The sequence below is a fragment of the Saccoglossus kowalevskii genome, chromosome 17 (assembly GCF_978046115.1).
Source record: "Saccoglossus kowalevskii chromosome 17, keSacKowa6.1, whole genome shotgun sequence".
NCBI classification, from domain to species: Eukaryota; Metazoa; Hemichordata; class Enteropneusta; family Harrimaniidae; genus Saccoglossus; species Saccoglossus kowalevskii.
In genome coordinates this window covers 20693596-20709176 of record NC_140657.1, presented here as the reverse complement: position 1 = coordinate 20709176, position 15581 = coordinate 20693596, and the positions used below count along the sequence as shown (strand labels likewise).

The 15581-nt window shown below is 38.1% G+C and overlaps 1 protein-coding gene across 3 annotated transcripts in view; it reads right to left on the bottom strand.

Annotated features, from left to right (window-relative positions):
* LOC100370992 (nuclear receptor subfamily 6 group A member 1-like) overlaps positions 1-15581 on the bottom strand; it is a 126412-nt gene that overhangs the window by 31019 nt on the left and 79812 nt on the right. For 2 of the 3 annotated variants that reach the window (XM_085492133.1, XM_085492134.1), the window contains exons 3-4: positions 7614-7874; positions 5486-5541 (exon numbers count right to left, since the gene is read on the bottom strand). In XM_085492133.1, coding sequence (XP_085348259.1) covers positions 5486-5541; positions 7614-7874 — 317 coding nt within the window. Of the gene's footprint in view, positions 1-5485; positions 5542-7613; positions 7875-9651; positions 9773-15581 lie in introns of those variants that run through there. The other variant, XM_085492135.1, reaches the window with a different exon arrangement.

Sequence of the window (15581 nt, the reverse complement as noted above, 5' to 3'; positions counted from 1 at the left end):
AAACAACAATTGTATATGAAACACAAAATGACCAAATGTTCATTTTCATTATTAATTAAGAAGTTTGAAATTGAGACTAGAATTTTCTGGAACGCGACATTAGACCCCGTCCCAACAACTCCCCCAACCCCCATCTGATCTCTGATGCTATTATTTATATCAATATGCTAACAAAAATTCACTTTTATTTCAAGCGCTGAAACATAAAACTTGGTTTCAAACTTCAACTCGTGCATTGAGTCATGATACGGCATCTAAAAAACGAATCCAAACCAACGTCTGGGATTCAAACTGTCCCAAATTGTACAGTTGTAAGCGACTGCCTGCTGTCAGCGCAGGTTAGGCAGTGAACAATAGACAACTGCATGGTGTTGTGGCTTCAGATGATTTTTTTTTTTTTTTGCAGGCACAGCTGATGTAATAAAAACAATGCCATAAACACGAGCATGTATTGTACTTTTCTTACATTAGCGATACTGTCTAACTCACTAGAGCGAAGAGAATTAGTATGGGTCAGCTGGACCCATTGAGGAGATTTAGAATGGCTCAATATTGACGTTATTTTCTTCAGGAAAAATGCAATTTTTGCTCAAATTCATTTTTCATGAAATCTATGACAGGGTTAAAGGTTAAGACAGAGCCAAGAACTGTAAGTGAGCGTCTTATCAGCATTTTATATATTTTTGATTAACAGCATTACAGATTCATAGTAGCATTTTTTTTAAAATTATATAGCAGTAAAGTCTCTATCTCCTTGGCCTGCATCACTGAGTTAACATAAATACTACAAGTACCAGTACAACTTATAAGCCAGACAGGGAAGATGCTGATGTACACATGACTAATTTGTGAATTTGAATCTCTTTTGAGTGTTTAGGAGCCAAACTAAACGACAAAACGCGAGTTTATGCGATAAAAAGGAGGGCCTGGTGTATATTAATTACACCATGCTCAATTAATTCTCGTCAATTATAATGCTAAGTTGAGGTAATGAGCGAGAACTGTGCAAGGCGGACAGAGCGCCACGCAAACAAATCGCAATGAGAGGGGGAAAAGAAGCAAATATCAAGGTACGTTTACCTACTCAGTCGCAGCAATTTTATCATATGATAAACCTGGCCTGATTTAACAAATCTAATTCACCAAGCAAAAGTTAAAAAAAAAACAACATAAGCTTTTATACAATTAGGTGTCATGACAATCACCATCAAAAGTACCCCCTCTCCTTCAAGAATGACCCCTGTTTAGCACCCACAGAGCAGAGGGTGAATTCATAGTACAACATTATCAGGGTGCATCCATTATAGCACAACATATAGAGCGATAGAGGGGGCACTCAAGAAGCAGAGGGGGCACTTTTGTAGGATAGGGTGAAATCATAGTACAATATAGAGAGTGATAGGGGGCATTCTTGAAGGAGAGGGTGCATCCGTAGTACAATATAGAGAGAGATAGGGGGCACTCTTGAAAGAGAGGGTGCATCCATAGTACAATTTAGAGAGGGATAGGGGACACTCTTGAAAGAAAGGGTGAATCCATAGTACAATATAGAGAGGGATAGGGTACTCTTGAAAGAGAGGGTGAATCCGTAGTACAATATAGAGAGGGATAGGGGACACTCTTGAAAGAGAGGGTGAATCCGTAGTACAATATAGAGAGAGATAGGGGGCACTCTTGAAAGAGAGGGTGCATCCATAGTACAATTTAGAGAGGGATAGGGGACACTTTTGAAAGAGAGGGTGCATCCATAGTACAATTTACAGAGGGATAGGGGATACTTTTGAAGGAAAGGGTGAATCCGTAGTACAATATAGAGAGGGTTAGAGACACTCTTGAAAGAGAGGGTGAATCCGAAGTACAATTTAGAGAGGGATAGGGGACACTCTTGAAAGAGAGGGTGCATCCATAGTACAATTTAGAGAGGGATAGGGGACACTTGAAAGAGAGGGTGCATCCATAGTACAATTTACAGAGGGATAGGGGACACTCTTGAAAGAGAGGGTGAATCCGTAGTACAATATAGAGAGAGATAGGGGGCACTCTTGAAAGAGAGGGTGAATCCGTAGTACAATATAGAGAGGGATAGGGGACACTCTTGAAAGAGAGGGTGAATCCGTAGTACAATTTAGAGAGGGATAGGGGACACTCTTGAAAGAGAGGGTGCATCCATAGTACAATTTAGAGAGGGATAGGGGACACTTTTGAAAGAGAGGGTGCATCCATAGTACAATTTACAGAGGGATAGGGGATACTCTTGAAGGAGAGGGTGAATCCGTAGTACAATATAGAGAGGGTTAGAGACACTCTTGAAAGAGAGGGTGAATCCGTAGTACAATTTAGAGAGGGATAGGGGACACTATTGAAAGAGAGGGTGCATCCATAGTACAATTTACAGAGGGATAGGGGGTACTCTTGAAGGAAAGGGTGCATCCATAGTACAATTTAGAGAGGGATAGGGGACACTCTTGAAAGAGAGGGTGCATCCATAGTACAATTTACAGAGGGATAGGGGTACTCTTGAAGGAGAGGGTGAATCCATAGTATAATTTAGAGAGGGATAGGGGACACTCTTGAAGGAGAGGGTGCATCCATAGTACAATTTAGAGAGGGATAGGGGACACTCTTGAAGGAGAGGGTGCATCCATAGTACAATTTAGAGAGAGATAGGGGACACTCTTGAAAGAGAGGGTGAATCCGTAGTACAATATAGAGAGGGATAGGGGACACTCTTGAAGGAGAGGGTGCATCCATAGTACAATTTAGAGAGGGATAGGGGACACTCTTGAAAGAGAGGGTGCATCCATAGTACAATTTAGAGAGGAATAGGGGACACTCTTGAAAGAGAGGGTGCATCCATAGTACAATTTACAGAGGGATAGGGGGTACTCTTGAAGGAAAGGGTGAATCCGTAGTACAATATAGAGAGAGATAGGGGGTACTCTTGAAGGAGAGGGTGAATCTGTAGTACAATATAGAGAGATAGGGGACACTCTTGAAAGAGAGGGTGAATCCGTAGTACAATTTAGAGAGGAATAGGGGACACTCTTGAAAGAGAGGGTGCATCCATAGTACAATTCACAGAGGGATAGGGGGTACTCTTGAAGGAGAGGGTGAATCCGTAGTACAATATAGAGAGGGATAGGGGGCACTCTTGAAAGAGAGGGTGAATCCGTAGTACAATATAGAGAGAGATAGGGGGCACTCTTGAAAGAGAGGGTGAATCCGTAGTACAATAAAGAGAGGGATAGGGGACACTCTTGAAAGAGAGGGTGAATTCGTAGTACAATTTAGAGAGGAATAGGGGACACTCTTGAAAGAGAGGGTGTATCCATAGTACAATTTACAGAGGGATAGGGGGTACTCTTGAAGGAGAGGGTGAATCCGTAGTACAATATAGAGAGGGATAGGAGGCACTCTTGAAAGAGAGGGTGAATCCGTAGTACAATATAGAGAGGGATAGGGGACACTCTTGAAAGAGAGGGTGAATCCATAGTACAATTTACAGAGGGATAGGGGGTACTCTTGAAGGAGATGGTGAATCCGTAGTACAATATAGAGAGGGATAGGGGGCACTCTTGAAAGAGAGGGTGAATCCGTAGTACAATATAGAGAGGGATAGGGGACACTCTTGAAAGAGAGGGTGAATCCGTAGTACAATTTAGAGAGGAATAGGGGACACTCTTGAAAGAGAGGGTGTATCCATAGTACAATTTACAGAGGGATAGGGGGTACTCTTGAAGGAGAGGGTGAATCCGTAGTACAATATAGAGAGGGATAGGGGGCACTCTTGAAAGAGAGGGTGAATCCGTAGTACAATATAGAGAGGGATAGGGGACACTCTTGAAAGAGAGGGTGAATCCATAGTACAATTTACAGAGGGATAGGGGGTACTCTTGAAGGAGAGGGTGAATCCGTAGTACAATATAGAGAGGGATAGGGGGCACTCTTGAAAGAGAGGGTGAATCTGTAGTACAATATAGAGAGAGATAGGGGGCACTCTTGAAGGAGAGGGTGCATCCATAGTACAATTTAGAGAGGGATAGGGGGTACTCTTGAAGGAGAGGGTGAATCTGTAGTACAATATAGAGAGATAGGGGGTACTCTTGAAGGAGAGGGTGCATCTATAGTACAATATAGAGAGGGATAGGGGGTACTCTTGAAGGAGAGGGTGCATCTGTAGTACAATATAGAGAGAGATAGAGGGCACTCTTGAAGGAGAGGGTGCATCCATAGTACAATTTAGAGAGGGATAGGGGTACTCTTGAAGGAGAGGGTGAATCTGTAGTACAATATAGAGAGATAGGGGGTACTCTTGAAGGAGAGGGTGCATTCGTAGTACAATATATAGAGAGATAGGGGTACTCTTGAAAGAGAGGGTGCATTCGTAGTACAATATATAGAGAGATAGGGGTACTCTTGAAAGAGAGGGTGCATTCGTAGTACAATATAGAGAGAGATAGGGGTACTCTTGAAAGAGAGGGTGCATCCATAGTACAATTTAGAGAGGGATAGGGGGTACTCTTGAAGGAGAGGGTGAATCTGTAGTACAATATAGAGAGATAGGGGGTACTCTTCAAGGAGAGGGTGCATCTATAGTACAATATAGAGAGGGATAGGGGGTACTCTTGAAGGAGAGGGTGCATCTGTATTACAATATAGAGAGAGATAGGGGGCACTCATGAAGGAGTGGGTGCATTCGTAGTACAATATAGAGAGAGATAGGGGGTACTCTTGAAAGAGAGGGTGCATTCGTAGTACAATATAGAGAGAGATAGGGGGTACTCTTGAAAGAGAGGGTGCATTCGTAGTACAATATATAGAGAGATAGGGGTACTCATGAAAGAGAGGGTACATCCGTATTACAATATAGAGAGAGAGATAGGGGTACTCATGAAAGAGAGGGTACATCTGTATTACAATATAGAGAGAGAGATAGGGGTACTCATGAAAGAGAGGGTACATCCGTATTACAATATAGAGAGAGATAGGGGGTACTCTTGAAAGAGACCCTCTATTACAATATAGAGAGGGATAGGGGAGGGGGAGGGTGAGGGTACATCCATTTGCATTACATTGGTTACTACTCTTACAGTGTTGGCTCATTCCAAGATACACTTGTTCCTATTCTAACGGAGTTGATAAAAATCAAACTAATCATAGTTGAACAGTAACAGGTGGTCGCTGCAGTCCTCAAATGACCCTGCAGACACGAGTGACTATACAGAGAGACACATTTTGCAGAAGTTGCCTTGGGGTGTTTTAAGAGACTTGCAGAAATGTTATCGTTGTGAACATGCTCAAATTTAGTAAAAGCTTAAATTTCTATATGTGACACAGTTCAGTGTTATAATTCAATGTTACAGACAGGTATCAGTGATTTAACAACCCCCTCCCTTTCCACCTCAAATGATGGAATGTGAGATTCCACTGTGAAAATCAAACTTGACTATATCAAAGGAGTTTGTTTTTCCTTTCTTCTCCTTACCTTAACTGGCCCAATGCTTTTGTTCCTTCCTCCAGGCATTCCATCTTCACGGATCGCTGCAATTAATTGAAAATGATATTTTTGTCTCATTTACATCACATAAGATTATTTTTCCTCTTGTCAAAATGGAGTAAATTTGTTCAATTTTTTTTTAATTTTCACTGAATCCAATTTTAACAAAATATAACTGGTCAGTTTCAAGAAAATGTTATTGATGTTTTCCAATGAACTAAACAAGTTTCACAGAATTTATCCCCACCAAAATTTTAGCACTAAATTTGTTGATGGGGTTAATTATTCACTTGGTTTTAATTTTGCTTATTTCACTGACTGAAAAATGCGCTAAATTAAAACCCAGTGAATATGTAAAATTTAGCATAGAACACATTATCTAAGTGACAAAACCGTGAATTTAAAACCCACTGAATATGCCTGAAATGGTAACTCAGCATAATTTAAACCCAGTAAAAATAGGTCATTTTACAGTATTTTTCTTTGATCAAAATTTTTTCATTCCAGTACATCTTTTTAAAATGTAAGCAAAACATAGTCTTAATGAAACTGAAGAAAAGAAGTACACAAACCCCACAATGTCATCTGTTACGTGTGAGCTATTTTGATGTCTAAGTGCAGTACAATCATATCCCAGACATATCTCCTCTCCTAATCTACATTTAATCAACGAGATATGAGTCCAATTAAAGAATAGTCACTTTCTTTATACTCCCATTTTTATGGGTGCAGGTGACATTAGAAGATACGAATAAAAAAAAGTCTGAATTTCATTGGAAAAACACAAATTTCAATTGGTTTCCATGGTAAAAGTCTTTCCTAATATGTCAAAATTTGCTTCATGGTATAGGCTTTAAAAAAATCATATAATAATATTATTCCAATAGACTAATCATTTTTAGTATGACGATAGTTTTCCTTTATATTCAGTGGGAAATTACGTTAACATATTGCACACTTGAAATCTGTGAGGGTACCCATAATGCATTGCACTAACATAATGCATTGCATTAACATGCTCAAATACAAACAAATTTAAATTTTGCTTTTAATTCCCATAATGCACTGCAGTCATGCCCAGTAGTACAAAATTGGAATAGAATTCAGGTGACAAAATCAGATTTTTTTTTTTTCTTTTTTTTTTTTAGTTAATAATCATCAATATTGGAATATGTATTTGTTAACACAATAGAAACTAGCTTGATTAATAAAATTATACTTTATTTTAGCTAGAATTTTTTTTGCCTAAATAACATTTTAGATGTTTTGTATGAAAGGAATGTTCACTGGATTTTATTTTCACAGATTTATCCCTTAACCATTTCACTACCAGTTACCTCTTTACATCACAAATTCACAAAATAATCCCATTTATAGTCTGCACCTTTCTTTGGAAGATCGGAGGAAAAACAGCCCAATTTTTGGGTAAAAACTGAAAATCGACTCAAATTTTGTCTGTTGGCTCCAAAATTAGGATTCATTTCAAAAAATATTGAAGAATATAAAAAAAAAAAGTGCAGACAAATTTGGCAGAGAAAGCCTGATGGCGAAAGGGTTAAGCAAAAAATACAGTAAACATTAGCACATCATACATTGTACTGCAAGTCTCAGGAGTAGAGGGGTAGGAAGTTACAAAACTTGCTCACTGATTCAATGACAAAGAAGCAGTAGGGCTACCAAAACAATTTAGCATTCTTATCCTAAAATATTATTTATTTTTAGGAAGCACTAAGAATCAGAAGTGACATAAGGTGAGATAATGTTCAAATTGTAGACCATTTTACTCAAAACCAATGTTGTTGCTAATTACTGAGCAACTTTTCTGCCCAAATACCTCAAAGACGTGCTGAAAAATTGAGAGTTTTTATAATTGGACATCCCACCCCAAAGGATTCTGGTCAATTGGTTTTCTAAAATTGGTGCAGTTTTAAATTGCCATGAAGCATTGCTTTTTAAAAATTTTTTTTTACAATCATTAAAGTTCTGATTACATTTTTTTGACCAAAAGCCAAAAGTACTAATTTTTTTTTCTGTGACTAATGTAGTATTATCTTAATTTTTGTTTGACAATTACACACTTGATACAATTTGTCCATATTTTGAATGTTCACTTTACCTTTGCGGTTCATCCCCATCTGTAGGCATTTCAAAAGTCGACAGTACTGACACCGATTTCTCTGCCGCCGTGACATCATGCAATTCCTATTACGGCTGCAACGGTAGACTCGTTTGTTACAGATACTACGCTTGAAGAATCCCTTGCAGCCTTCACACGAGACGATGCCATAGTGGAGTCCTGTAGCCCGGTCACCACATATGAGACAAAACCTCTGCTCGGGGTGTGGTCGGTCATCCGGCGGCGGAGGTGGGCAGGGCTCTACAAGGAATCAAAGAAAGTAATGATTGTAAAAAGAAGTTTTTCTGAGAATCAATTTTCGTAAAATTGGACGTGGATAAAATACATGTACATTACATAAAAAGACAGATGTTCAATATATTGGATATCTTCGACTCAGTCAGACGTTAAAATTGACAATATGAAGAGATTCCTCACATGTGCCAGGGTTTGTAGGGTAGGATGTAGTCAATCGGTCAAATGTGAAGGTTAAAACTGAAATTCAATCTGAAATTACATTTGTGGTGCATATGTTTTCAGTTTCTGGAATTCTCTAATTACAAAGCTAATATTATTAAAAAAACAAAAAAAAAACGAGTTTGATATTAGTTTATCTATATCTGATCAGTAGCTTTGAGATTTTAAACCGCGAAAAAGAAAGATGAAAATGTACCAATTTTAGGAATAAATTTCCACAAATATTAAATGAATGTAAAACAATGCAACATTATCATCTTCATGTCAATTCTGTTTGAACAAGATAAATACCATCCAATAAAGATTTCTGAAATACTCTGAAAGCTCCATGAACAATGACATGAAACTTTGTAAATTGTCTTAAATTATGAATAAACTCAACTTTTAACAGAAACAGTCTGCATATGGATTAAAATGTCACAAGTACATTAAGAAAGACAATACTTGAAATTTGAAAGAAAAAATGGCTGCCTATCAAACATTTGGGATCTGAGCTGCATGAAAATATTGTTGTAAACGTGGAAACTTTTGTATTTATATAGAATTCTAGGAAAAGAGTACATAACAGAAGAGGCAGATGAACAGACAAAACTGAACATGTACAGCCCCTGCTCTTTTCATAAAATAAACCTTTTTTTCATATATTTAAAAAACAATCTCTAGAAATTGGGAAAATATGTTCATTTGGCCCAAAATTGAGAAAGAAATTATAGAAAAGTGTTTTTTTCATATTTAAAAAAAAATATTTTGATCAAGTTCTCTAGGAATTGGAAAAATATGTCTATTTGATCCAAAATTATAGAAAATTATGTGCAAAAAAATGTTTGTTAGAAAAAATGAAGGCATTCAAAAGGTTACGTATGACATGAAATAACAATTGAAATTACATATTTTGGGGCAGGTCAATCGTGGATGATGAGATAATATGATAATTAAAACATTCAAACAATTAAAATTTTGTTGCTTTTTCCCCCAAACATCAAACAAACCGACAAAAGGATCGACAAAATCAAATTACATTAAATAGTCAGCTTACAAACTTAAGGTAAAATCTAACAAGGAATTAAGTGTTGTATTTGGGAGGCTAACACAAATGATTCCTGGAATGTATTCGGAAAACAGACGTTCACCAAATCCTAGAATGGAACGCGCATTTGACTATAGCTTCCACGCCATGCACACACACACGGTACACCGATACTAGGCAACATGTTACCAACGCTATTGTGCTCTTCTCAAAAAAAAAAAAAAAAACGTACATGTGAAATCATGGAGAAACTGATGAGATTTGGGATTTGCAAACACATTCATAGAAATTTGCGGTAAATTTTCCACAAAATTTCCAGATCAATTTGTCAGTGAATGACACTGTCATATACGTTTCGATAACCACATAAACTGTAATTCAGCCGGTGAACTTCATCGTAAGCCAAGTTATCACAATTCGTCTGACGGTCTCAATCAACTTTAAATTAAAAAAAAAAAAAAAAAAAACGGGCAAAAAAAAGAAAAATCTATAATGCGCAGCTCACAAAAAGAAGGAAAATAAAATCAAATTTACCGATATGTGCCGGAAAGTTGTAAAACTGCGGGTAATAGTACATGGGATACATCATGTAGCAAAGGAAGCGTACCGACCAGCGTCCAGTCCAACAACAACTGTAACAGTCTGTCCCGTATGACCAGATGACGAATAAAGTTGAAAACAATGAATACGAACACACCAGCTTAGGATTGACAAGCGGGCTTACTCTCTACACCATGCTGAATTAATACGTATACTTGAGAGAGGAGGATCAATTCTATGTGTGGTAGCAAAGCAAAGTACCCATTAAACATCCCCCGAATCATAATAACTCAATTCGATTCCAAAAAGCATCCAACTTCCAAATTCAGACACACTGAGTAATTAACGTAAGCTTCATAAATAGAACGATAATATATTTTATACAACATGTTAAAAATAAAAACGTCCCGCAAAGCACGATTCGAGAACATGCTCCGCCCCGACATTGTTTGTTTCATGTATACCATACATATAATCTGCATAATCATTGCTAGTCTTATTGGTCAAAATAGATGCAAGATCATGAGTCCTTTTGGGGAAGAAAAACAACATATTTTCTAGATACTGTAAAGGGGGTAATTATTCACTGGGTTTTAATTTAGCTTATTTCGCTGACTGGAAAAATGCGCTAAATTAAAACACAGTGAATATGTAAAATTTAGCATAGAACACATTATCTAAATGACGAAACCGTGAATTTAAAACCCACTGAATATGCCTCAAATGGTAAATCAGTGAAATTTAAACCCAGTGAAAATTAGTCATTTTACAGTAATTAGTAGGTTATTAATCAGCTCTCATGTTCTGTGTTCATTAAATACCGACGCAAGTGTGTACATCGGTAGGAAACAATAATCAGAAAATTAGAAAGCTGATCACTATCAAAGGAACAGCTTGGTCATGCTTAATATAGTGATTGAGCTATTTAATTTTTCTGTAAAATTCCGGCTGAAAATATTTAATAATATCTAAGCTTCTTCAGCAAGGTATTTAAAAAATATATATACTGGATAATCAGTCTGTCAATCAATTCCTCTCACCATCACATGGCTCTCCAGTTCTATGAACGCAGCAAAGACTTGTACCTACGACTGAGCAAGGAAGTAAAAACAAACAAACATCTGTACATATCCAAATAATTGGAGGAATGTTTTACAAACACATACATTGTGTTACGGTATTACAGAACGTGTCCCGAGTTGTATTTTTTTTAAAGTGATATTACGTCGAGCATGATGAAAGTGGTTTTCTGGTGTGTTTTTTCAACATCGATGTTTATATGTAAGGACTACATATTTCAGTTATTTTCTGTAAAAATTTCTTTCTTTACACGCAGACAGAAAATAAAAGATGTAACCAAGTAAAATATTGATAATTTTCAGTAGACGAATTAATAACAGCATGAACTAATTTTGTCGGAAATTTTTTTTTTCTAACGTGGGTGGGAGAAATGTTGTGACACATGGATGGATTTACACTTTTACCTACAAAACATGCGAGTTCCACCACTGTAGACACAAATATATGCCCATCACACACGTCATTACTGAATTATATTTTACAGTTAAATCAACCTCTTCTTCAATAAGAGACAAAGTCATTATTTTGTAGTCAAGTCTATATTCTTTTTCATACATATAACACAGTACACAGTATCTACAGTTGGTTCCCAATTACCACAAGCATATTTTCAAATAACTCGGAATTAAATTGTTCATTTCGAATTCAAAAGAATATTTTGATGGCACACGTTTCAACAGAAAAACAAACAAAAAACGTTTGTCCAAATACTTCTGTTATCGCTGCATCCAGAGTCTGGAATCTACATTTCAATATCAATATTTTGTTTTACAGAGTGAGTAACACCAAACATCAAAGCAATAACACATTGCACAAAAACCACCATCAGTAAGGCCAACTGGACAAACAAGCTGTTCCGAGAACAATATGTTAATGCAATATTTCAACTTCCCGATTATCTAGTTGTGCTTTTGTTGTTTGTACCTTCGATCACAACACAAACACTGTCTATTTATTCGACACGCACACGTGGGACCATCGTGTATTCTATGAAAAAAATAATTAACATGCCCTGTATAATTGAAAAAACAACAATCAAAAATCACTCAATACAGGTTATACAAAAGAAATACATGGTAAGTAAAATAAGTTTTTTTTTTATTCAGTGTTCAACAAAGCATATTCAGAGGTAAATCACGAATTTCCTGCATCGATGTCTTTGTTTATTCTTTTAACTTAGGTACTTTGGGAGGGGGGGGGGGGAGAAATCAACTAGGTATATTACAACACTCAAAATAGCCAATTTATCATTACAAAAGTGAGAATGAAAACACACAAACAAATTTCCCATGAAACATCACATGGCATTTTCATAGAACAGAGTAAAACAACCTGTTATGTAGCATCTAATGTTTTTTTTTCAAACTCGAATGCATATATTAACGTACAGACACAACTTTGCAGATGTAAAAAAAACCTCAAGCAAGCAGGTGAAAAATATGGTACAGTTAACATCGTCACTACGTGATTACAAACAAGTAAATTATACCGAAATATTAACCCCATTTTGAGCGAGACACGAGACACCGCTGTTATAGTAGGCCACTCTAATGCCATAAATCTCTAACGTCAAGGAGCCTGAGTCAACAGCATTCAACAAACAAAGTCACAGAGCACAAACTGATCTTGATGGCCTAGCAAACACAGCTACTACTGTGCTATATTACGAATTGGCTACTTAAACAGACCATGACATTGTCAACGAACTATTAATAATTTTCATCCCGTTATTCTAAGCTGTGGTTGGCTCAAAAACACCGACTGTATTGATCATATCAATGAAATCAACCAGGTGGCGGTTTTCTGGACATTCCCAAAAAATCACATTTTCAGAAAAAAACCAAAGCCCGAATAAAATTTATAGTGTGTCTGGGCGAGGAACAGGAATTGTTTTTTTTGGTTAGACTTTTCATGTTACAAATATAATTGATTGCCTATCACTTTGAGGCAAAACAGCATCAGTTTTTGTGCAAAGAAATGATGGTACACTACTAGAAATAAAAGGCATCTATTAATTGAAATATATATATATATTTTTAAATAAAACATATCTGTTTAATATAATAAGAATTTTCACTGTTGTTACAAGAATAAAGATTCATTTAATATCTACCAATTAACTTAACTATACTGACATTATTATTCACTGGGGAACAATTCACAATTTCTCTCTTAATCACGTTTTAGATCAAATTACCCAATTCTTTAACCCTTTTGAGAACCAAAAGTTAACTTTTATCATAATGTTTTTTTTTTTTCATATTTTTTCCCAAAGACCTGTAGCCAATAGATCATTACATCCATTTGATCCAAAATTATCAAAAACATAACAGAAACAAAAATTATATAAATAAGTAAAATGTTAGATTAAAATTTATGGTGTCCAAAATGTTAAACCATGGTAGTAAACCTGATGTTTTCCAGTAGTGGCATTTTTACCAATAATTTCTGGAAAGACTTGATTGAAAGAAGTTAATATTAAAGAGTACTTTAAAACCTAGGCTGTGTGATTCGACTTATTGAAAACCGTTTTAGGCTTTGTTATATGCGGACATCGTCATTTTATTCTAGCGTTCAAGCAGCATGGGGGGGTCGAATTTATCCACTGTTGCCGGATAATTTAAAATGTAAAGGGGTGGTGTTGGATGTCTTTACAGGCAGAGATTTTTGAAAATAAATGTAAAAGATGGTATTTTAATAACAGTTTTTATTGACTGACAATACATTTTATTATCCCTCTTTATGATAACAGTGTTGGCTTGGGCCTGATATACTATGCCATCCATTTGTGTAATCTAGAAAAGATAAACTCTCGCAAAATCTTTTACATTTTGTAAAATATACCTGTACAAATGAGGTTATATTTGAAATGCAGAGCAATGTGCTCATACCTAAAGCTGATTTCAGTCTCATTTGCCATTCACATGAATGATTGTAGACTTACCAGTACAAATCATTGGATTTATACTGTCAATCATGTAATTATGCCCAAACCCCATTTCACCACTACCATCAGTCAGACGAATCCCCAACCAACTCACCAACAGTCAGATGAACCCTCAACCCCCATCTCATCACTATCACCAGTCACTGACGAATCCCCAGCCCCCATTTCACTACCACCATCAGTCAGCACAAATCACCAATCCCAATTTCACCACTACCATCAGTCAGACGAATCCCCAACCAACTCACCAACAGTCAGATGAACCCTCAACCCCCATCTCATCACTATCACCAGTCGCTGACGAATCCCCAGCCCCCATTTCACTACCACCATCAGTCAGACAAATCCCCAACCCCAATTTCACCATTACCATCAGTCAGCACAAATCACCAACCCCAATTTCACCACTACCATCAGTCAGACAAATCCCCAACCCCAATTTCACCACTACCATCAGTCAGACAAATCCCCAACCCCAATTTCACCACTACCATCAGTCAGACAAATCCCCAACCCCAATTTCACCACTACCATCAGTCAGACGAATCCCCAACCCCAATTTCACCACTACCATCAGTCAGACGAATCCCCAACCCCAATTTCACCACTACCATCAGTCAGACGAATCCCCAACCAACTCACCAACAGTCAGATGAACCCTCAACCCCCATCTCATCACTATCACCAGTCGCTGACGAATCCCCAGCCCCCATTTCACTACCACCATCAGTCAGCACGAATCACCAACCCCAATTTCACCACTACCATAAGTCAGACGAATCCCCAACCAACTCACCAACAGTCAGATGAACCCTCAACCCCATCTCATCACTATCACCAGTCGCTGACGAATCCCCAGCCCCCATTTCACTACCACCATCAGTCAGCACAAATCACCAACCCCAATTTCACCACTATCACCAGTCGCTGACGAATCCCCAACCAACTCACCAACAGTCAGATGAACCCTCAACCCCCATCTCACCACTATCACCAGTCGCTGACGAATCTCCACCCCCATTGATGAATCCCCAACCCCAAATTCACCACTACCCTTTCACTACCAATATCATTTCACCATCAGTCAGATGAATCCCCAACCATTTCACCATCAGTCAGACAAATCCCTAACCATTTCACCATCAGTCAAACCAATCCCCAACCATTTCACCATCAGTCGAACGAATCCCCAACCATTTCACCATCAGTCGAACCAATCCCAAACCATTTCACCATCAGTCAGAAGAATCCCCAACCATTTCACCATCAGTCAGACAAATCCCAAACCATTTCACCATCAGTTGCTGAACTCCTCAACCCCATCTGACCACCACCACCACCGCCATCAGTCAGACGAATCCCCAACCCCCATCTTACCACCACCACCATCAGTCAGACGTATCCCCAACCCCCATCTTACCACCACCACCACCGCCATCAGTCAGACGTATCCCCAACCCCATCTTACCACCACCACCGCCATCAGTCAGACGTATCCCCAACCCCCATCTTACCACCACCATCAGTCAGACGTATCCCCAACCCCCATCTTACCACCACCACCACCGCCATCAGTCAGACGTATCCCCAACCCCATCTTACCACCACCACCGCCATCAGTCAGACGTATCCCCAACCCCCATCTTACCACCACCATCAGTCAGACGTATCCCCAACCCCATCTTACCACCACCACCACCGTCATCAGTCAGACGTATCCCCAACCCCCATCTTACCACCATTAGTCGCTGAAAAATCCTTAGCATTACTACCAATTGTGGACGAATCACCAGTCACTGAAAAAATCCTCTGCCCCCACCTCACCACTACAAGTCACTGTTGTATCCCCAACTCCATCTCGTCACCACTAGTTGCTATAGAACCCCCAACCCCATCT